The sequence below is a fragment of the Zonotrichia leucophrys genome, chromosome 1A (genome assembly GCF_028769735.1).
Source record: "Zonotrichia leucophrys gambelii isolate GWCS_2022_RI chromosome 1A, RI_Zleu_2.0, whole genome shotgun sequence".
Lineage (NCBI taxonomy): Eukaryota > Metazoa > Chordata > Aves > Passeriformes > Passerellidae > Zonotrichia > Zonotrichia leucophrys.
Genome location: NC_088170.1, coordinates 65,559,921 through 65,584,325, shown reverse-complemented (window position 1 = coordinate 65,584,325; position 24,405 = coordinate 65,559,921). Strand labels below are relative to the sequence as shown.

General features: G+C 42.6%; 1 protein-coding gene across 2 annotated transcripts in view; it reads right to left on the bottom strand.

Moving 5' to 3' along the window:
* Positions 1–17,611, bottom strand: part of BEND7 (BEN domain containing 7) — a 47,127-nt gene extending 29,516 nt beyond the window's left edge. For both annotated transcript variants that reach the window (XM_064703012.1, XM_064703013.1), the window contains exons 1-3: positions 16,677–17,611; positions 12,820–12,903; positions 3,667–3,966 (exon numbers count right to left, since the gene is read on the bottom strand). In XM_064703012.1, the coding sequence (XP_064559082.1) occupies positions 3,667–3,966; positions 12,820–12,903; positions 16,677–17,154 (862 nt within the window). In that variant the 5' untranslated portion in view covers positions 17,155–17,611. The remainder of the gene's footprint in view (positions 1–3,666; positions 3,967–12,819; positions 12,904–16,676) is intronic.
* Between the last annotated feature and the right edge of the window lie 6,794 nt (positions 17,612–24,405).

Genomic DNA, 24,405 nt, shown 5'->3' with positions numbered 1-24,405 from the left:
TTGTTACAGGTACAGAGATAAAAAAAAATGTTATCTTTAGCTTTGCAGCAGATTAATCAGAATCCCTCAACTTGGCTCCACCAATACACCTACATGTTTTAAGTAGATGAATTTCAAGACAACTTATAATTTAATAGCACCAGCATAACTCTACCTTTCAGTAAGATAAGCAGGTACCCCAGAAATGGGAGCCCCAGAATTTAGAAGAGTTTTATTAACAAATACAAAGTAAGACTATCCTTCCCTCAGTCCTTTCTCAGTTGTTTTAGACTGAAAGATCCTTGGGATGAAGCCTGTCCTTTCTCTTGATCAGGATTCAATATTCCAGAGGGCTTCTGGAAGTGGTTTCTTCTGGAAATGATATCTGAAAGACTCTGGGGGGAAACAGGGTTGGTGGTTTTTGTTTCTTTCTTAGCCAAGGCTCTACATCACGGTGAATTGCATGTGAAAACTTGAAGAAATTGTAGCAGTAAATACCTGTGCATCTTTCCTGTTGCAATATAATATGTTCCTAATGAAAACACACAGGCACACAGGCTTCTGATGGAAAACCACAGGGTCTATTTTCCCATTGAGGCATAGGGGATTTACTTTATAATCCCCATTAGCATTGATAGAAATTACCCATGTAAATCTACCATAGGTACTGGGAATGGGAAAAGAGACCACCAATATTTTAAATCAAAGCAGGGTTCTACTGACTCCTTACATATTCATGAGGGTTTTTTATTTTCTTTCTATCCTCCCTCCTCTGATCAGTTATGGTGTTGTAAGAAATATCTAGTAGAGTGCTCTCAGTCATTGTTCTAAGCACTATCTTTATCATTTTTAGAGGACAAAAGCAACCCTTTTCAACTGTTATAAATCAATTTTTAATTTTAAAAGGAGATCAGACTTTTTATTTTTATGAAGGAGTCTTTAAAGAGCCATCTCCCTCTCTTCTGGAAGCTGGCCAGCAGGCAAATTTGATACCTGCCTGTGTGAGTGAGAGAAGGAGATGCCACAAGTACAGGAATTGCTTCCCCCATATGAGCAGCAAGTAGCCCAGGACAGTGTTTTCTTCCAGCTGGATCTGCTGAGAGGGAATTCACTCACTGTAACTAACATTGCTATCAGTTTATATTGGAAAAGCATGCAAGATCTACCCAGTGAGAATGATCTTGATGCAGCCCAAAACCAATTCAGCTGCTGTATCACTGCTGGATTTGGTACAGAACACAAGAAATGAAACTCAAGTGGGAGTTTACTGTCTATAATAGGACAGACATGGTGCTCATTGTAGTCCCAGGTGGCTTCCACTAAAAACAGTTTTCACATATGTTCCTACTCTTCCCTCTTTTGCAGCAATGTCTAGGCTTGCCCTGTTCCTCTTTTCTTTTAGTTGATGACTTAAGTTTTAGCTGTCACATTTTTCAGATTCTGTCATGCATTAGTATATAACTTTGAAATACATATAGAGTGTTAGAAAGTTCTCTTCACAGTTTAGTAAGACAAAAAAAAAATCCTTTTCCAGGCCTTGCAGCTCCAGGCCCCAAAAAGTATAAACAAAAGCAAATTGGGGGGAGCAAAACTGGGAGAATGTGACTTCATTACCTGAAGCTGTGATTGGACAATTAACCCCAAAATGTAAATGGACCAAACTTATAAAAGAGTGAAAAACTCATGACCCGTCATCCATCTTGGGTGTAGCCTCAGCCAGGCTCTTGCACTGCCCAAGGTGTGTCCTTTGAAGGCCTTTCTAATAAATCCCTACTTTATTTCTCTTACTCTGTCTAGCCTCTGCTCTAGGAACCCTCTCCAGGCATCACTGTCAATAACTTTCTCATGAATGTTTTCCACACCAGCACCTATTAAACATTTATTCCAGCCTCTCCTTGAACCACCTCACCCTGTGAGTAGGTAAGTGCACCACTGGGATGGACTTGATGTGTCTGTTACATTCAACTTTGAGCAGTTCAGGTGGCCTACAACACAGATCTTCATTTTTTAATATAGTATCTATCCACAGTGGACAGAAAGAATTTCTGCACTCAGATCACCAACTACAGATGCCTGAACATTTCCCAGTGATGAGCTAAGCCTGACAGCCCCAGGTAATAACATCATGTCTGGCAGTTTTGTTCTGGTAACTTAAACACCATGCTAAGTACCAAGGAGTAAAATCTCCCTTGAAGTATTGTTCAGCATTTCTACACCCAGCTTTTAAGAACTTTGTCAATCCTCTGAATAACATCTAAAATACTGAGTTTGATGCTCAGGCTCTCAATGGAAGGGATGGGGGAGAATCAGGCTGTTAAAATGCCCAGCAGAACTCTGTACTGGGTGAGGAGCAGTTTCAGGGCTCAGAAATGCATCAAAAGTTTTTCTTGCTGCTCAGAAATGCATCACAAGTTTTTCTTCCCTAGAGACCAGGCTTTGGAGCCCAAGCAGGAGTCAGGATCACAATCCCCATCAGAGGCAGACACCTCAAACCCAACTGCTACACAGATTGTCTCTTCAAAGGTGGCCAGAGGAGAGGGCCCACACCCTCCTTTATGTAATAACCCAAAAGATTGCATTCCTTTCAGCAGCAGGACAGCTGCACAGGGAGGTGCCTCCTGGGCTGCTCCCCCAAGGGCTGGGAGCCTGGGCATTTCTCCTGTCCAGCCCAGGAGGTTGCTCAACCTGACCCTTCCATGTCCCACTGACCACTTCAAACCTGTGAGAGATCATAAGTCAACTGAATCCTTCCTCCACATATAAAAAAATCAAACCTGACATTTTCTTGCATATTGGGCCAAATCCTGTCAACACATTTTAGCTCACATGCTGAATCAGGCCCCTGAGGGGATAGAGGTGCTGCTCCACCTACTTTCTGGATTTGGGAACAAGGCACCTAATCTATGCAGGCTTGGGCACTTCTGTGCATGCAGAGAACTGTCCCTGCCAGTGCCCAGGGCCTCTGAGGACAAAGAAGGAGATGTGTGATGAATTTTGGGTCCTTCCATATTTAGAAGATTGTTATGGTGGGGTTTTGACAGCAGAGTTTTTTAATCTGGCAGCAAAACTTCCATTCTCTGAGACTTAATAATAAAAAAGGCATTTTAAAGGCACACTGCCATCTACTTCAGGGCAGAATTCTCTGCCAGTACTGGATTGGCCACACTCTAGAACATGCTGTTCACAGGTAGACTCCATCATCTCTTTTCTCCAATAGTCTCATTGGAATAAAAGCCTAAGGCTGTGATGGAATTTTGTACCTGCAGTTCAGTGTCCTGTTACAAGGCTGCTGCCATCCCCTTATGGAAGGCAGTAGAATCCTGCTCCACAAGTGGTGTCACAACAGTGCTACATTACTCACAGCAAAGAGGAGTGGTAGAGGTTGACATTTAATTAGCCATGAATTTAATAACAATGACAAAAGCTGTTTTAGTAAGTACTGTATAGAAATTAAGCTTGTAAAGGCATTGAGTAATTCTATCCCATCACCATTTTAAAAGCTAAGACAGATGGTAGCAGAATGTACAGTGCCCACTTTCACACCTTTTTGAAGTGATAACTATGTGCTCATTTTGTAGACTCTGAACTCTAACTGCTTTCAGTGCAGTGCCACAATATATCATCACAACAAAGGCAGATACTTAGCAGAGAACAAAGGCAGCACTCTCAGTGTCTGACAGGTCATACCATTGGATGCCACAGTTCGAGGCTGACTTTGGAATGTTTTGGATCTGGTTCCGTATTGCCCGGGCAGATGGCTGCCCGGGGGTGACAGCTCACTCCACGCTCCGCTCTGGGACGGATGAAGGCTCTCCTGGGACTCTGCAGGGGGGTTCAGGCGCTGGGCCCAGGCTAAATCTAAATCTTGGGGCTCCTCCTTCAGTTTTTCTCCTTCTTTGCCAACTCGTTGATAGATTCTTCCAGTGCTGTCATTCAGTAATCTTCTCATCCCTGTAATTTGTTTTTTAATTTCCCGGCTTTCATCTCCTAATGAAAACAGAGCCACAGTTATCACTGGAAATTAGCAAAACCAGTAATGGGTAGCAATTAGTGGTTTTAGATGCCAATAGGAGTTGGAGCAAATAAATAAATAAATAACAAGGAGAGAGAAAAGGGATGGTTGAGTGGTCACTGGGATGTACCAGGCTATGCCTTCACACAGCCATGGCTGACAGCTCTCATGCCTGAAAGACCTGCTGAACTTGGCTTTCTTGATGTTGTTTCTAAGGCTTTGATGAGTAAGATTAATTTTTTGCCAGAAGGAAATAATAACAGCCACAGCAATTTCAAATAAACTGTCCTTTTAAGAGCCTGATCCTATTCAGGCATTGACATCAGTGGATATTTTCCCTGAGTAAGCCCAAAGGATCAGACCCTTTATGTACGCTCAAGGATAGATCCTACAAAAAAAAAACAATAAAGCACAGAAAGCACCACACCACACACATGCAGAACAGCACTGCATCTATTGATTTTAATGAACAGAATTAGTTCCTTATTCCACAGAATTTAGTAATACTGGATTATACAGGAATAAATTAAACAGTAGCTAATATGTGTGTAACTGCAGATAGCTGAATTGCTGGATGTCTTAAAAATGTAGATTCTAAAAAGAAAAAGAAAATATATACCAGAAAAATGTGACTGTTCCAAATAAATTCAGGGCATTTAAATAATAAAAGTTGCATACTTAATATGCCTGGCACCATTTAAGTATTAATTTTACATATGAAACTGCTGATTGCACAATGAATAGATGTGTTTTGGGCAGATACTAGCCTGTTTTGCTTGTTAAAGCATACATTACATTTCATGAGTAATAAGGAAGTGCTCATTGCCCTTTCTGAAGAAAGAAGCTTCTGGTTTCCTTACTGGTAATAGAAAAATCAAATACCCTAAGCAAATGTCATAAGTAAGATCTAGAAACTGATGAATCAACCTTCCTTTATAAAATACTTAATACAATAATGCCTGGTATCCTCTACTCAATTTATATTCCTGCTTCCCTAAATAAACTTATTTTTGAAAAAGCAACTGTACAAAAGAAACTTTAGAAGAAAAAAAAACTCCTCTCCAAAAACCCAAGATGCAAGGTGTGCCATCTCTGGTTCAACAAGGTACTTGAAATTGTGCTAAATTCGAGGCATGTGAACAATTTTATCAACTCAATAGCACCATTCAGTTACCTAAACTTAGGTGCAGGTTGCTAAACCAGAGAGCTAAAAGAGCAGCAAACCCCTCCCTGACACAGGCCAAGCTCAGTGTGGCTGGGACTGCTGCAAGCCCGGTGTGCTGAACACCCAAAGCAGGGAGGTTTTGTTCCAGGAGGAGAATGAGCAGAAGGGGAGAGGAGCAGAACAACGTGCTCCAACCTCTGCTGGATGCCAGCACCTCCTGCTTGACCTGGTGCACCGGTCCCTGGGCTGCTGCCAGCTGGCTCCAGCCCACCCCGATCCAGCGAGCAGAGTGGGCGGCTTGCAAGAAAGCTTCCAGTCCAAACTTAGCAAAATATTTGCCAACCCCATACAGCAACACTCCAGCACCATTTCCACTCCAGCTAACACAGTGAGAAAAACCCTCTGCAAGGAAGTTCTGCACTGTATTTATTTATTTTGTTGGTTTGCCGGCAGATTTCTGTGTGTGGGTATGATTTCATTAACAGTAACAGCACCAATTCCTTTAAAATGACACTTTTTGGCCCCAACCCAGCCAGGGGTTGACTGTTTGTAGTTCCCAACCTTGAAAGGCTGCAGAGTGGCACTGGACTCCAGTTACTGAGATACAGCCCTACACTGCACGCTGCCTTTCTCCTGTACACAGCTGCACCTGCCCCTATCCCAGCTCCCAGTGTTCCCACCACACCACAGCCTGGAGCAATCCCTTCCTCTTGTGTCATTTAACATCACCCTGGGAGTTTTAAGTTGGCAATTTGGGTTTGTATTCAATGGCAAAGTGTGTGTGAGTATCAAAACAGCTTCCCACCCACCCACCTCCTCTGCTGGGTGCAGGGACTGTGCTACGTGTCTGGTCGGGTGACATGTTGTTAGAAAGATTAAATTTCCCTTCCCCAATTACATAAAATATTAATGTTAATTGAGCTTATTCAGCCTTGATTCTGTTCCCTTGTTCCTTTATATAGAAGTGTTCCTATACAGTGACATGAGCATACTGAACTCCAGACAGAAAAAACCACTATATTTATGTTACAATAAACCCTGAACTTGCACCCTAGATAAACTTATCTTTTTGATTAGGTAGATCCTTACAGGGAGATTCACCCTTTGTAAGCTTGTTTGTTGGGGTTTGGCTTTTTGGATTTTTTTTTCCCAGGGATTTTTCTGTTTGTTTTTTGTTTTGTTTTTAGGATATGTCTTCCCTTTTGCAAGAAAGCACATTGAAATCCTACAGGCTATAAACCTGACTGAGTCTTCAGTGCAAGTTTACATCTCCCCCCTCCCAATCACGCCTTTATCCAGCTTTTAGTTTGTAGCTGACCAGCAACAGCAGCATCCTCCCCACAGGAGGGGAGAGCAGATGCTGTTACACCACCTGAATCTGCAGATAGGTGCAACACCAGTAACAGATTTTAACTTCCTGCTCCCTGGTTATCTCATTTAGCTATTAGCTCTAGAGCCCAAGGACAGCACTTTGTTATCAGTTATTCCACTGCTGATAATTCTCACAGATAATAACCATGTAATTTAAAAATGAGAAAAAAAAAATAGATGGGGCACAGAGAAAACACAACAATTCAAATTAGTATGTCCTGTGGAAGAGCCAGCCTTCTTTTAAATGCTAAATAGAATAATGAAGCACTGGGAAAAACCAGTTTATTACATAGAAATCTGCATTACCTGTCTGTGCAAAGCTTTCTGAGATAGATGCTGAGGCCTGAGAAGAGTGGTGCATACTTCAGCCTCTCTCTGTACACATACCAGAGCTCCTCACCATTTCCAGGGAGATGGGGATGCCTCCAAAGGCTGCCTACAGGATTTGCCATTTGGATACCCCATGTAAATCCCTGGGTTTTATCTGACACCATTGAAGTTACTTGCAAAACACTAAGACACTTACATGGCAAGTTAGAGCCCTATTTAGGAACTTGTATATAGAGATTCAATTGTCATAACAAAAACATATTAACAATTTTAAATAACTACTGTTACAGTTGTTTCCACGATGACCCCTTGCAAACAACCTATTTTTTTCCTATGTGATGTGACTGTAATCTTATAAAAACAACAACAACAAAAAAACCCCAAAACAAAGCCCTTTAATAAATGCTACACAACATAAACAGTAATTTCCTCAAAATGAATTTCAATCTATTTCCTTACTGGAAGTGTACAGGACATAAAAACTTCCTGCTCCAAAAGCTGCAAGAATGTTTAAAATGACAAAGGAACAAATGGAAACCAGAAAACTGTTCCAGGCTGCAGTAGCACCCACGTGCTAAGTGTGCAGCTGTCTGAAGCAACAGGCCTGTAAACAACTCCAGTTAACAACACACTAATGATAATTTATTTATTACACTCTTTGCTCCTATGTGCCTGTCCGTCTTTTTACTACTATGTTTATTAAACTTAATATATCACACTGCCTACCAACACCTTGTTATACTTTCCCTGAACAGTTTATCAAATACTATCATAGCACTGCAAACTATTATAAAATTGTATGTGACCATATTGATATGTTCAAGCATTAATTTTATCCCAGTGCCACACAAGTGGCAACCATGTCTGTATTAATGTGTGTGTTTTAAAGTAAATGGGTGAACAGAATTAAAGCTGGACAAATGTCTGTATCTGAGATTTCCTTCCTTTGACTCACAAAACCAAATAACCATCATGTCCTCTTTGTCCAGTAGTTTGCAATTCCTTCCTTTTTTTTTAACATTTATGTTTCTCATATATTTTGGATATATTCATGAGTTGATTTTGAAAATAAAATTTTTCTATTAATTATAGTTTAATTTTATGCTTTTTGGACAGATGAAACACCTAAGGAATTTTTTCCTTTGTTGAACATACAAACAGGGATTTTTCCTAGATCAGGCTTCTTACTGAAGTTACTTTTATATCAGTTTGTGTCCAACTAGGCTGAAACTGGTGGAGCTGTTGTGAGGGTAGGAATGGCAGTGACAGGCAGCCAGACAAGCACATGTGAGCTGACAACAGGAGCCTGGTTTGTATGGAAACAAGGCTTCAGAGGTGAGAAAAAGTGGAAGTTGAAGCATATGGTGTGAAAGCTCAACAAAAAAATAATAAGTAAGTGCAAAGGGTTATATAATTAAGCATATTAAACTGCAATTTATTAGATGCCATTTGAATGCTGCCCTCTCTGGAAGGGGGCCAGCAAAACTCGCCTGCTGTGTTTGAACACTGTAAAGGGCTGATTCAGCTCAAGGAATCAGGAAGCAAGTGCACACAGGGCACATCTCCACTGCTCAGCCAGGCTGAACTCACCAAAACACCTTTTGGAATGCTACACAGTGCTCAGGTATTTCCATCAGAGACAGTTATCCTGGAGGGAAGCTCAGCATCCCTTCTCAGCAAGAACTACACCCACATCAAATCCTAACTTTCAAAAATCTAGCTATTTGTTGGTCATCTTGTACCACAAGTTGTCCTGAAAGAGAAAGTTGCAGAGGTCAGCATGTGGAAAAGAGAGGATCCATGTGCATGATTCCTTATCAGAGCAAAGGTCTCCTCAATCACGTGGAGTCTCACTGTGGCTTCTCTGTGCATAACTGGAATCAGACATCCATGAACTAAACTGATGGGGTAAGCACTCATTTCCCAAAAAAGTGATCCCAGGTCTCTGCCAGCATGCAAGGTTCTACACTTAGGCAACAACACCCTTGGCAAATTAACAAACTAAACCCCAAGTCAGCAGGGAGGGCAGTGGTCATGAGCCATGTCAGAGGGTCACACAAGCAGCATGAGTTACAGGCTGGAGAATCTGACTCTGCTAAATTAACACGTGGGGACATTGAAGGTGTCTGAGTTGAGGCATCTTAGCACTGCTCTAAAACATCACCTCAAAGCACTTTGCTATGTTCATGTCACCACACAAAGCACTAGAATTAGATATGCAGGAAAACTGGATCACCCTCAAATCAGATCTCTTACAAAGCAAGCACAGAAACACACGGTTTGATAACCCTGCCTATGAGACAAAAGTTACTAAACCCCATAAACACCAATGTAAGCAAAGAAATTTGCAGAATCAAACCCAGGATCAGACCTGAGACCATCCAGGCTTTTGGGGGTTGTTTCCCAGGAAACTGGATCACACCAGTAGGCCCAGCCACCACTCCCACCACAAACAAAGTAAATCTTTGGAAGAGCCTGGTGAAACAGTTTCAAAACACCCAACAGGAGAAGGTACAAAAACCCAAGTTACACACTTTCATGCCACATTGTGCCAGCTAAATCACTTGGGAAAGGACAAGTGAGCAACTATTCAATAAAAGTATATATTAATGGGGTCATATAATTAAAAAAGTAATAATAGATACACATCAACTTCCCCCAATTCTTGGAAATATCCAAGACCATGCTTTAGCCCCAAAGGGAAATACTTTACCAAGTTAGATCATTAGAGAACACAGATACATAAAATAAACTTCTATGCAGTCTTAATTACAGAAGCCACTACTGCAACAACCAGACTTGGGATATAATCCTATTAACAGTAACACAAGTCTGTGAAGTTACTTGTTAAGTCAACTTTTTCTCTGTGAATAAATTGCAAAGGATATAATTTCTGGGACAGAATAAATTCTTGAAATTAGTGAGTAACTTATGCATTGCTCCCCTGCTCCAAGAACACATTATTTATTTTTACCATGACACAGAGAAGTTATTAATCTGCTGCCTTCCATTCCAACAATGTGAAATGCTGTAAAATGCACAGACACCTGCATTACAGCACATTTCAGTTCCACTTTATATCAGTCATAAACATCTCTGTTTTGGACATCTCTTCAAAACAAATGCTCCAAGCACACTGTGCATAGCATGCAATTTTATGAAACTATAAAAGTTCTTCACTGTTAATTACACAGACAAATGTCTCATCACACATTTGATTACCAGGATAATATAATTAGTTTTCTGCATTAACCTTTCAAACATAGAGCCTGAATTTCAAGTTGAAAGCATTGTAAAAACACTCAGTCTGGAAGTATACTGTATTTCCACTTTTTGGTGTTGGTAATAAAAATATTTAGACTGAAAAAAACCTATATGGTGTATGCAAAAGATTTTTTTTAATAGACAGTGTAAGTTTAATCATCACTGTCCACAAGACACAAGTGTACATGGTCCCTTCAAGGGCTTGTAATACCAAGTCTGGGCTAGCAGCCCTGTGACTCTAGTGGAAAAATGGAAGTCAGGTCTGTTTTAAATTTCACCCATGTTTGAGGTTCAAGCATTTCACTCTGGGCTGCCTCCTCCTTCTCAGGCTGAGCAGTCTGTCCTGCTACCAGATAATTAAGCCCTTTCCTTCAAAACAAAAGACATGCCAGTCCTCATCCACAAAATACAGCAGTGATATTCCACATTCCCTTGGAATCTTGTAAAGCCTGTGGTTAGCACGTCCTTCATCTAGAAAGATGTGACTTCTTGTTCATCATCTTATCAGAACAAAGGACTGGGGGAGAGGACAAGCCACCCCATCCCCACTCCCAGCACTGCACTACATGAGAAAACTTCCCAAGCTCTATTCAGACAGCAGCTGGACTCTACACCATTGCAGCACAGAGCTCATATCCAGTACGCTGTTCCTTTAATTGCACTGAAGCTTCCTCCAATTGTGCCCATCTATGCTGGTGCAAAAAAGACCATCTAGGTTCATCAGGTCCTTCTTAACATCTCATCCTTATTTTATTTTGTACAATAAACTGATTCTTGTGATTTACTCATTTACCCTAGCAGCTTCCCTCTTCTCAACAGCAGTTTTGAGTTAACATGCTCAATTTCCACATCCCATTCGTCAGAAAGCGTCACTCATTTATAGACTGCCACTAACATTTCACCTTCCCTAAAAGTAATAGTTTCAATGCTGTATCATAGCATCCATTCCACACTGAAGGCTGCATCACATTGAGGTTTCAGCTGCTGATCCCATGGATCACTTAAACTGGAGAACAAACTTGACTCTAAATCACCAAGTTGGAATAAACATCCTCCACAGATAAATTCTGGCATAAAGCAGTGAAATCAAGTGAAGCAGTGATTACACCCTGACTGTACCTGATAAGGAAGATCCTTGATAGGATTCACATTCTTAAAGGTTAAATTCTGACTGACTCTTGAAATAGGTGAACTTGAGACACTTAAATGCCAGAACACTTTCAGTCACAATGAAAAGCTGGACTTACTAAAAAAGAAAAACCCAAACAAATCTAAGGACAACACAACCAAGCCAAAAATCAAAATCAGTGGATCTGACTCGCAGCACAAATGTCAAAACACAGACTTCTGCACATTCTTAGAGCACCCTGGCTGATGCCTAGTTCTTGCTAGAATGACTTCTCATGACTTAGAGTTGGAAGAAAAAGCATTTCAAGTAAACCTGTGGTGGAGCTCACGCCATCAGGTTTATCAGACTTCACCAAAAGTGCTTCCAGAACATGAAATCCAAACACAAAGCACAGCAGTGGCCTTTGCTTCTCCTTGGAAATGGGTGTAGGGAAGAAACACTTGCTCAAATGGTGAAAAGCTGAGAAGGGAATTTAAGGCAGCTCCAACCCCTGTGTTAACACATCCTCCTATTCTCTGCCATTTGCTTCTGACCTCTAGAAGAGGATGTGGCACTATGAATTTAGGAGACAAAGGCATTTTGCATGCAAAGTAACCTCAGGTGCCAATTCCCACATTTCAATGCTACTTGCTGGCTCCAGGGGGCAACACACACAGGCTCCAGAAACCTTAAATCACCCCACAAAAATGGTTTGGCTCCTGGTGCTGAAAAGGAGAGGCAGACATTCCCAAGTTTCTTGGTGCAATGACATCTGCTTTCTCCAAAGCCTGAACAGAGTGTTCATAAGCTTGCTTTATACAGCTCAAAAAACTGGCCCCTCCTTCTCTGAATTTAGCCTGCCAAGAGGGGCTTTATCCAGGTGAGGTCCTGGATGCAATTGGAAGGGGATAGAAGCAGGAAAGGAAGAAGCACTCTGCAGCTGAGGAGTTATAGAGGATAAAAAGCACACAAGAAAGGTAAAGGTTCACTGAAAGACAGTCACTGATGTGCTGTAATACATATCATGCTGCAGACTCTATAGTACTTCTGTATTTTCTTTACACATTTTTAACTGTTGATTTAATTTAATTTTGCCATGCCAGGATTAGCAGGCAAGCTCCAGAGGTGAAAGGACATTACATTAAGACAGCACATTAATCCTCTATCCCACCCAAGGCAGAAGCAAAACCAAACAAATAGCAGCTTCCTGGAAATTGAATTTCTGTTATCCAGATGTCAAAGATGTAATACCCCAATTACACAAACTATTGCCAGTGAAGCATGCCAGGGAATATGCAATGTAAATGGGGTGAGCACAGAGCTGCAAAACTGCAGAGTCAGCATCTGGCTCTCTGAGTGAGTGATAATTAGCACTGTGTGTAGACACTAATAAACATTTATGTCTGAAATTACAACTTTTAGCAGTGTTAATAAAGGATATATTGGCAATTCATAGAATAAAAGGGTCTTGAAGAGAATGTCATATTAAACAATGGCAGGCACTTTCTGTGCTTGCACAGAGGTTTTTTCCTCCCTAATTGCAAATGGCCACGCAATGTTGCCTGAAAATTAATCAACACAAGCACATACCTAAAAAAACTGGTTGTGTTTCTTTGGTCTCCCCATTAACATCATTGCTGTAGTCAGAGATCTTATATATCTCATGATGGTAATCTGGAATGAAAAACGATAAAAAAAATTAGAATTCAAGTGATCTGGAAAAAATGAACACTGAACACATTGCTACAGTTTTACAACACAATTTATCAATATATCTGCAGTTTATTTCATGTACATCAAATTAACCACAGAAAATGTGCTCTGTATCAGCACCTCCTAAAAAACCTTTGCTCACACTGGAGAGACTCAGCTCAAATATTTCACAGATTTTAGGGAATAGCTACGCCTGCCCTAAATTACTGTGTTCATTTTCACAGCAAATTATCCCACCAGATGCCAATTATCTGGCTTCTTGCTTTACAGAAGGAAAGCAGATTTATAATAAAAACTTTACCTTCCCAGAGACCAAGGCAAACTTTCAAACTTCACCTCAGTAAGCAATCAGCAATGTACACCAGGGCTCTATTGCTCAGCTTGACTCATACTGATGTCACTGGCCTCCCAGTTCTGAAGAAAGGAGGATCAGTGACACCTTAGGATATTCACTTCTAGAAATTAATGCCTGTAATGACTTGAAGAATTAGCACTGGCATCTCATATGTTACAAGATATTAAAAAAAATCACCACTGAGTTTCTATTTAAAGTAAAAGAATATTTTGCTGTGAAGGTCTCTGCTGTAACACCAGGCAGGTGTTCACTAAAACCAGAGCTTTGTTTACACAGAGAGAAATAGTAAGTCCAAGTAAAAAAAAAAGTCACTTAAGGCAGCTCTCATGGATGCTATTTCTGCCTCTGTTACTGGCACACACTCTGTCCTTCAGCAAATCACTCAAGACTGAACAATATATTCAGTGTCTTGAAAGAGCCACCTCCCCACCTCACTCCTTCCATGCCCTCCCAGTTCCCAACGCTCTCAGCTACTCCCTCCTGAAACTGGTTTTATGTTTACTCGCCTCACAAAAAGTGAGGCAGAGATTAACTCATGGAAGGGACTTTGGGGGGACTCACTTAAAAAGGTGTAACACGAGTGGAGGGCAGCAGAAGCAGCTCCTTCCACAAGCAGCACACCTGCACCTCTGACCAAACAGGCACAGGACTGGAAAAGGCTCCTGGAAGTCACTTTTTTCTTAGGTGTGTTTATTTGTACAGCACAACTGTCTCGAAGGCACAAGAGGAGGAACAACCCAGTATGTAAACTAAAACTGAGCCTAACACAGCAATTCTATGGAATGAGAAGGGCCTGGAAAGAAAATGAGGGGGAAACAACCCAGAACACACCACAGAACTGGAGAGGTCAGGGATGAGGTGCTACACAAAGGATTCCTCTGCTTCCCGAGCACGCCCAGCCAATGAAATGGGTAAAGGTGAAGTCTGAGATATGACATAGAGGAAGTAAAAGCTTCTTTTATGGAACTAAACTGGCAGGGTTTGTGCTGCCTTCCAGGATCACCAGCTGTCCTGTGGAGCAGAGGGTGTGATGAAGTGGCTTGGTGGGCACCTGGTGGCCACAGCCAGGCAGGGTCTACCTGCCACACTCTGCACCTTCATCCTCTCAAGGACATTCAAGATCTGTGGAAGCAAGTAAGTGGAAACTAGGACTTAAATGACTTACAGACTCATAGTCCTTAGATATACAGATTACACCCAGTTTCTTCTCTAGCATTTCCCTGTACACCCAGCTGGGCACAATATTCTTCTGGTCTGCAGCTGCTGCCTTAAAGTCACCACATTTCACCCCAGAGGTGGCTGTGGTTTAGCACAGTAATGGACTTTCTCTTGATTTGGTCACTATTGATAATTGTGATAAGGTGCTCAAAGTAATTTTTGGGACAGAATAAACATTGTATGGGCACACATCAATAGCAGATGGTGTGTTACCAGCCAATTCATACAGCATGGCCTTTTCTCTTTGGTTTCATTTTTCTGCCTTGGATGATACAGTTTTCCAGTCCAGGCACTGGAAAACTGTATCAATTTCACAACAGTAAACACTAACCTGTGACATTACAGAGTAACTCCTGCAAGAGGCAAAGGCCAATAACAAGAGACAACTGTTTATACATAATTATCTTTCTAATCAACTGTGATAGAAAAGAGTATAAGAGTGCAGACTCACATACAAAACCTGATTTTTATCTCCTCCATTCTCAAAGTAAAAAGACATAATTTTCTCTCTAGCATATGCTTTTAGTGTAGCTTTGTATTTAATTCTCTACATCCAAAAAGAGACCACAGATAAAATATTATTAATAACGTACCATCATAACTGGATTTACCTATTAAAATAAGGTTAAACAGATTGTCTCATACACTGAGGCATATCTAAACCTGTAAAAAGTGGCAACTGAGATTAGCATAATAGTAACCTATTTTTGGCAAATATTCTTTTTACAGGCTCATTAGGACGGAAAGAAAAAAAAGCAAAATTTCAGTTTTGTTTTTCCATTTTGCTTTCACCCTCTCCATGCTCCAGCCCAGTCATGCACTAACTCTGCCTCCAAGTTGGGAGCATGTTCAGTACCAAAAGCCCACAAAGCAAACCCGTTCTCTGTAAAATTACACCCTTGATGGGTTTGCTAATGGATACAGACCTCCAATGCATTTCAGACACGTCTGGCAAGTCCCTGCCCCTCTGGTTTTAACAGGGACCATGTGTGATGCCCCAGACTCCCCTAGCACGATATAGTAGTCATTATTTACTACTCCCACCAAGTGAGTTTATTTCCATCTTTGAATTTTTTCATTTCAAATGTAATTTTGGCAGAGCACTCCTCAGACAGCAAGTCTTCACACTCGTGTGTGTCCCCCTTTTCACCAGCGTGACATTACACCCAAGCAGTCACCTGCCTTGAACTTGGCATGCAGGACACACACAGCGTTTCATGGAGATATTCCCGTCCAATACTTGAGAACACAAAAGGAGAAACGATCTCGAATCAATTCCATCAGGGCAAAAACATCTCATCGGCTAGAGAAGGGATAAATCCCCAACCAAAATAAATCCCTAGGGCTGGGAAGTCCACCTGTGAAAATGCCTACCAGCGGCTCTATCTTTTTTCCCCCTTTAATTAAAGAAAACAACAACAAGAAGACTGAAACACAGAGCTGTGCTTCTTGCCCGACATGAATTCAAATATTTCTCCCCTCACGATCCCTTTTAAAATATCCTCTTTTCCAAAAGCAAACACACCCCGAGCGAACAAGTTACACGCCAGCGGCTCTCCCCTGCCCACGTACAATTAATTACCTGCGTGGATTTTTAATAAAGCGATCTCGATTCAGCTTTTCTTTGAAATACAAGGATGTACACAGACGAGGAGAGGAAAAAAACCACCCCAAATACAATAAATCCACAAGAGTTGAATGCTAAGGAGCTCTGTCGCTGCTCAAGTGTCATTTATTTTTTGCTCGCTTCCCGATTTTTTTTTCTCCCCCCCGCCCAAGCAGGATTCACCACTAAACACGATCCAACTTTATTTTGTGCAAGGTTCTCTGCTTGGAAAAAAATAACACGTCCACCTGAGGTGGTGGTGGGGAGGCTTGAGGTGGTGGTTTTGCAACAACACGTAACACACATGCAAAAAAATAATTAAAAAAAGAAAGAGGAAACGGGAAGGGGGCGAAAGAAATAAAATTAAAAAAAAAAAAAAAGATAGGCGTGCAATGGTTTCGGGGAGTTCAGGCGGAGGACTGCGGAGTTCAATAACAGAGCCGGGAGGGAGCGGCGGCCCGGGGGCGCCGGCGTTTCATAACGCCCCGCTCCCCCCGGGGCAAAAGTCGGGGCTGCCCCCGGCCAGCGAACAAAGCCCGGCCGCCCCCGCCTTACCTTCGTTGACCAGTTTAAAGCTTTGGGATTTCCTGCTCCTCTTCCTCTGGGCGAACTCCATGGTGCGGACAGGAAGGAGCGGGGCGGACACAGGACCGAGCTCCGTCCCTCCGATCAGCAATACACGCGGGGGTTGGGAGAGACGGCGGCTCCGGCGGCGAATAAAGGGATCCGGGACAAGTTGGCTCCGGTCTCCCCCCCGCTCCCGCCCCGAACTTTGAGGAAAAGCGGGGTGCGGCGGGGGGAGCCCCGCGGGGGCGATGCCGCCGCCTTCCCCCCCGCCGGCTGCGCGGCCGCGGCCCGGCGGCGAAGGGCGGCCCGCAATGGCTTCGCCGCCGGCGCCGGGACCCCGGTGCCACCTGCTGGGGGAAGGAAGGCGGCGGTTCCGCCGGCCGGGAGCCGCCGCCACCCCGGGGCCGGCCCGCCGCCACTCGGCCCCGCCGCGGGCTGAGGGCGAGGGGCTGAGGGGCAGCGCCATTTTGTGTCCCCCTCCCGCCGCGCGTCTCGCACACGGGCACCGGCGCTGCCCGCTCGGCACCGCGGTGCTGCCCGCGGCTCCCCTCAGGGGCTCGGCGGGGGAACTCCTCGTGTTTAACCGGACCGGGCCAGGGCCGGCGGGGAGGGGGTTGAAGTTGGCGTGCGGAAGTGGGTAAACCTCAGGAACCGATGGCAACACCTGTTTGTTGCCGTGTTTTACATTGATTATCGCAGCGATGTGTCCGCTGGTGTCATGGACGAAGGCCTGGAGAAGAGCGCCGAGCCGCCAGCTGGGCTGAGCTCTGCCAAACCTGGATCGCCTTAGCGAGAGGAAGGGAGTCCCTCGGCCAAAAACTGGATCGCCTTAGCAAGAGGAAGAGAGTCTCGGCTCTCCAGAGGAGCGAGATTTAGGGCGTCTGGCAGCCCTCCCGACGGTCACCGTGAGGTCACTGCAGCCATACGGCTGGCCCAAACACAGCTGAAATTAGTGCTTTGATTTATTCACCACTTGACGCCTTCAGCCACACTTCCAGTTTGCTCACTGTGCTAAATTCACTGAGGGTGGAGTGTTTTTTTTTTTTTTTTACAGCCGAGAGTGCTTTTGCCTGTTGCCTGTAGAGAAAGGACCCAGGCGTTTACAGTTATGACTGCTGATAACTGCAAACACAGCTCCGATCATCATCTTGTGTTTTACATGTAGTCAGACTGTGTTGTGACAAGGAGAAGACTGTGTGATACTTGCATACGCCTACTTGAACAGATGCAAATGCAGATCTTGCCTTGGTCTTCTCAGAGTACCCAGGAGAATCCTGTTAGCTCCAGTAATATTGACCGACCCTATCACTTGGAATAATGACATAAAATGAGCAGGAGGGAAGCAAATTGAATACTAACAGTAGCAATTTGTATCCTAACTGTGTGCATGGACATAGACCTGAATTCTTCAGTGCAAGGTGCCATCCAGACACCACACAGAGGGTATACGTGGTTCTAAAAAGAAAAATTGGGAAATAGCCTTAATGGTGAAGCAATATCAGAAAATATGCCTAATGGTAAAATTTATTATATGCTGGAAAATTAAATTCACGAGGGAGGTTATGGAAACCTCACAGATTGGGTAGGGGTGTAATTTTCTATTAAATTGCTAAGTGGAAAATCCCAGAGGCAATCAGTATGCTACTTTTGGAATTTTCCTAAACTTCTCTGTAAGACTTTATGAAAGGAAACTGGGCTAACGTACTATTTAAAATCCTGCATTATATATTTTTGGGAGGATGCTGAAGCAGCAAAGGTAGATGGGTGTCATATGCTGTTTGCTGGATTTTGTGGGTCCAATTAATCTCTGGTACAGTGTAATAAAGTCGGGTCTGAAATGCAGCAGCAGTGTGCCTAAATTTTTCCTACAAAAAGTGTATTTTCTCTTTTTTTTTTTCCTCCCCAAACAGTCTGCTGATTCCTGTCTACTAACTAACTTTATTTACAGGACTTACATGCTGAAACTGTTTGACTCTCATCCTTCCTGGGACAATAGGAGAATTTTTATAAAGCATAAGGCCCTCATTTACAGTTCAGCTCACATGATGAGCTTTATCCTGCATTTGCCAAAGGAATGTGCTACAAAAATCTTTTCTATTTTCCTCTGTTACTCAATTTTGTGAAACATTCTGGGGTATAATTTATGAAAATGTGATGGCAATGTTTTATCAGCTGCTCTCTTACTGGTTTTAGTTCTTCCTTCCCTGTGCTGATATTTTGCTTAAAGGGGTACTCGTGGCTTTAAATGACATTTCAGCCTGGGCAGTGCAGTTTCCAGTAATGTTTTCCAAGAATTAGCACATCCCCTTTTCCACTGATATTTCTGATTTTCCTTTTTGTGAGTTAGAGAGATCCATCCTTTTCCTGCAGAATAAGCCTGATCCTGCAAGCTAGCCTAATTATGGTCACTCAGATGAATAAATCTTTGCAGCTTTCATTTCTGCAAGTAGGAGCCAGTGTGGATACCACAGCCCCAATCCTGCCATCTCATCTGCATAAAAGTGAATTAGAAACTAGGACAAGGTGACTTTAGGTCAAAGTCTTGTAGTTATCCACACAACACGTAGGAGGATCCTGTAGCTGGAAGCAGCTTTCTGTCCTGCACTGCTGGTGCTTCTCAGCTGGGACTGAGAAAAAACTCCACAAACCCAAAGGCTCCCATGTACAGGGAGCTGTGAGTCTGTTGTTGGGCATTTTGGGGTAGGCATCCTAAAACTGGGCTGGGATCATCTGCTCATTTGTCACAGGCCACTATTGCATTATTCCAGCTGGAGAAATGCAGAGATGAAAGTCCTCTTTATCCCACTAGAATGGCTGCCTTGTGTCACCCTAGATAGTCACTGCCTGCATCACTGTGGCAGCCAAGTGACTTAGGATAAAGTGCACACTGGCTCTGGGGGCAGACAGCTTTTAATTTCATCTTTTATTTCAGTTTCTGTCTCAGTATCATGTTGTTATTATTACATATTAAGAACCCATAGGTCTTTTTTTTCTGGTGAAAATATGAAAAATTTGAGCATTTTGTACCTATTCATGAATGGTTTAAAAGTATTTCCTCAAATTAAATGAGTAATGTGTTTTTCAAAATGCCATGAAATTAGCCAGCTAAATAAGGGCTTTGTCTTGCAACATGTCCCAAGTCAGCATGATCATCTCTGATGATTTCTTAGTTATTATGCTTCAAGTTACTTTCAAAATATCCCTTCCCCATTCTAACTGATAGTAATTTTCCTGATGTGCAAAATACTTTTCTTTTTCATTTCAGATCATGAGCTAACTGATTAAATATAATTAATCTAGTGATATTTCAATATTAACAGCAGCATGCTGCTCTTCACACAGGATGTCCCAGACTTTTTGTTTCCAGGTGAGTCCAGTTCATGATAATATTTTATTATTCAGAAGTAGGATGGTATAGGACAAAGATGCTGTAGAGAATTGAATAAGTGTACTAAGAACCACTTCAGCTTTTCAGTTGGAAAAATTATAGTGGAGAAAGTCTCATAAACTCAGTGATTTGATCTGAGGCTTAGTCTAATGTCAAGGAATTCATGTGAGGCTGTGTGAAGAGGGAAGAGGCTGCTGACTGTCACATTAATAGCACCATGATTAGCACTCATCCTGGAGCCTGACGGGGTCCTGTGTGGTGTTAGGGAGCAGGAGAAAGGTGAAGAGGTAAATTGGACACCAGGAGCTGTGCAGGTGACAGGTTAATAGGTGAGCTATTTTGGTTAGTTATGTGTAAGGATTGGCACTGAGGATTTTATAAGCTGCAGTAGTGTTTCCAGTGGTGGTTTTGAGGTCATATGACATGTGTGGGCAGTGCTTAGCCCCAAAGTGACAATAGGCCACGTTGTGCTCTGCTGTCTCACTCCAAACCTTCCCTTTCAGCAGGCTCTCAGGCTGCCATATCCAAGGACTCAGAGAGGAAGGTGTCTGGATGTCCTGAAGAATTCTGAATTCAGGAGTGCAGTTTAACTTGTTTTCCAATCCTCCTTAAGTTTTCCCTGTACCATTTGAGTCACAGTATTAACATTTCACGTCCCTTTTTCTTTTGGAACACAGTTTTGAAATGCCTTCTTGTCCATCCTGCTGCTTGTTAATCTTTCTCATATAAATTTTAAAGAAAAAAAATTACAGGACAGACCAATGTTTTCATCTGTTTGCCAGATCAGGGAGACCAAAACATTCCAGAACTGTTTCAACAATAAAGAATATAACTGAATCTATGTACAAAGTGTTCTTTGTGTGTGCAGTTACAAACCCTCTGGACATTTCCATATCAGAATGCAAACCTTCTAAACATTTCCATATCAGAATGCAAACCCCTTTTTGACTGCAAGATTGGACTTTCCCTCTCCTTTTTGAATTTATGTACAGCTTGGACTAAGGTTGCAAGGAAGGGCACTGTGTTTGAAGAGTCAATGCTTGATGGTCACCCACTCTGATCCCATACTTGTGGGATAGTTGGATATTAAGTCATCCCTAGACAAACCAGTGTTTGGATTTGAATTCTGGGAATGGAAAAGAGAAAAAGGTGTCTAAGAAACAGATGTGGTTGAAGGATGAAGAAGAAAAGGTCCCAACAATGCTCTTTTTTATGAAAGAGGATGTGGAGAGTAAAAGAGATCTGTCCACATGGACATCCTCTGCTTCTCTGCAACATGGAGAAACCACAGGCTGAACTAATTTTGGCCTTACTACCCAAGTCCTTCAAGGCAGCTGAGGACAATGTGAGTAGGGCTTGTTATTTTGCCTAGAAATTTGAACTTTTCTGCTATATAAAGAGCAATAGTGCTTAGAAGTTTTAGACTGGATGTGTCTTTGCATCACTACCACCTCTGCCTAAGAGATGAAACGTAAAGCCAGGCTGGTGTCCTCAGAAAGGGCACGTTTGAGCTTTGGGTCATCCCAGAGTCACTGTCAGTGATGCCAGCCCAAGCACAGCAGTCAGCACTCCCAGATCTGATGGATGCTGCAGGCACAAATTGCAGCAAGCTCAGCTCAGGGTCCAGCAGCCCAGTGAGCCCCTGCTAGGGAGAGCTCCAAGAGGGTCATGCTGCTAATCATTCCTCCATTTTGGTGTGTTTGCTTCAGCCACAGCAGATGAAGGCAGATGTAAGAGTGCCGTCACTGGAGCTATGGATGGAAAACAAATGCAGCCTCAGCTGCAGGAACAAAAGCATTTAACACCATTAGGCAGCTCCTTGAGGCTGTGGGGTGAAGCCCAGGCAGCAGCCATGCTCCTCCAAGTCCTGACTGAGCCTGATGTGGGCATCTTGTGCTGTGCTCCCCAGCCCAGCCTCTCTCTGTTTCCAGCTTGCCACAGGGACTTGCTCTCCATGTCTTGATTCTGCCTTGATCCTCTTCCATTTCTCCTGCCACACATTAGTAAATGCACTTGCAGTAAAATCAATGGGAGTTTGAAAACTAAAAGTAATGTGTGCTTTGGTATGCTACTAATCCACTTATTTGGATCCTCTTACTGCTCCTCTGGGCTGCCCTGATCCTCTCTATCAGCCCACCCAGCTGCTCTGATCTGCTCTCTAAACTTGTGCTGTGGCTATATTAGCATCCCTGTCAACTCACAGGGCTGCTGCCTCAACGCCATCAATCCCCTCTCCCAATGAGAGTTTCTCTACTAATAATCCCTGTAGCTCAGAATACTGATGCAAACTAAAATAAATTCATGAAAAGTTGCTGTATCTCCTACTAAGATGTTCTATTTTCCTAAATGTTTTCCAACAGTACTTATATTTCAGGCTGGTGAAATAGCTTCAGACACATTCATAGCCACCTGCCTGCTTTTCAGTTCTAAAAAATAAAATTTCATTGCAAGGTACAATGGAGTTCAAAATCTACTCACACATGCACTTTTAAAAGAGAGATTATGGGAATTTTAAATCTCTGTCAGGCTGCAGACTGACAACATCTGAAAAAGGTGCTTTTATTCAGCACTAAGATACATACAGCAGCATTTTCATTAATGTGACCCCCCCTGGATTTACCTTCAGAGATGTGTAGATACTGAAGACTCCATCACCCATTCAATCCCTGACCTCTCTGCTGAGGCAGCCAGTGCACCTGCATGGGCATTTTCTCTGAGATGGACACATCCTGCAGGGATCACACTGACAACACAGAACTATGATCATTTAGCAATAACTTTGAGAGATTTCTTGCCTGTGTTGAATAGAAGCTAATGAACTCAGAAGTACAATACTTTATGCTCAACCATTTATCTTCTATATGCATTAAAGTGGAAGAAAAATAGATGTTTTATGTGCTTTTATACCATCCAACAAGATCTATTTGGTGTTTAGATGGTGTCTGTTAATACAGCTAAAATGTCTCAACCCCAAGGGATGTTAAGTGTAGATATTCCTTTGGGGAAAAATGCAGTGCATGCAGTTTGACAACACAGTCTGTATTTGCAGGGCTTAGTCCTGTAACTGCACCTTTCCTGGAAAGACTTTGTTGTTTGGGTATGTGTAGTGCAAACTGATGCTGGGAGTAAGGATGTTCAGTGCTTCACATCATTTGCCCTGCACTGCTGGAGTGCTAGAAAGAACAGCTACAAAAATACCAACAACAGCAAAAAACCAAAACCAAAGCAACAAAAAAAGGCAGCATGACCATTTTTCTCCAAGATGTTTTGCATTCTTTAACAGCCACAAATGGCCACTGCTGTCAAAAAAGCACAGTCTCCCTAGTGACATCTTGGGACCAATTCCTTAGGGACTCTGATGACACAGTGCCATTAGCTGAGCCACAAATACTGTTCCTGAAACAACAGAATTTTCATCAGCTATCTCACTTATCAGCCAGTTTGGCAATAATTAGCTGTTCTTAAATGCAAAGTGTTTTAGAAGCAACAATGAGTTTTTGACACCACCTCAGTTTTACAGATAAAGCTGCTGGGATAGGAAAGACTCATGCATCCTATAGACAACCTAAACAATGCTCATAAACATTGTCTGGTCAAAATCAGAGAATAATTAACAGCCAAATATTATTTCAAGTGTGTTTCTAAAAGCCACACTAGCCTTACTAACCAGTAACATCCATATGGATGTCACTACTTCCCTAACTATTTTAACAGTGCATTCCAGAGGTGTGTCCTGGCAGACAGCAGTTGCAGGGGCTGACTTACCATGAGAACTAATCAAGGGATACTTTAAAAAGCAAAACAAACCAAATTCAAATGCTGCCTTCATGATACACAGATGCCGTACACTTTAGAAGATTTATGTTAGAAATGTGGGAACCTTTTTTCTGCCATTTCCTCCCCAGTGAGCTTTCCTTGTCTTTGCAGTATGATTTGGACACCTGTGGTGGAGCACTACCTCCAATTTCTTCCTCAGCCTTCTCTGTAGCTGAGTGTTTCTCTGACTGTGATCTCCTGGAGATTGTGTGCTGTTTGGAAAGGTGAATAAGAAAGTGAAAGCCCAGAGTGACTTAAATTGACTTAAGTGAAGGGGATGGGCCCATCCCCAATGTCAGGGATGTAGGGAAGTGCAGTTTGCAATCCTTAGCAGCAATACTAACACCTCTGAGAGAACAGCTGGAGGTGCCTGTAGATGTGACAAGCTGGAGGTACCTGTAACAAAGTAGATGTGGGGGCAAAGAATGAGGAATTGGGTGGGTTAATCCCTCCCAGAAAATTAAGGACTGCTTTAATTAAAAAAGAAAAGACAGACTGAGTGTAGAGCTCCCT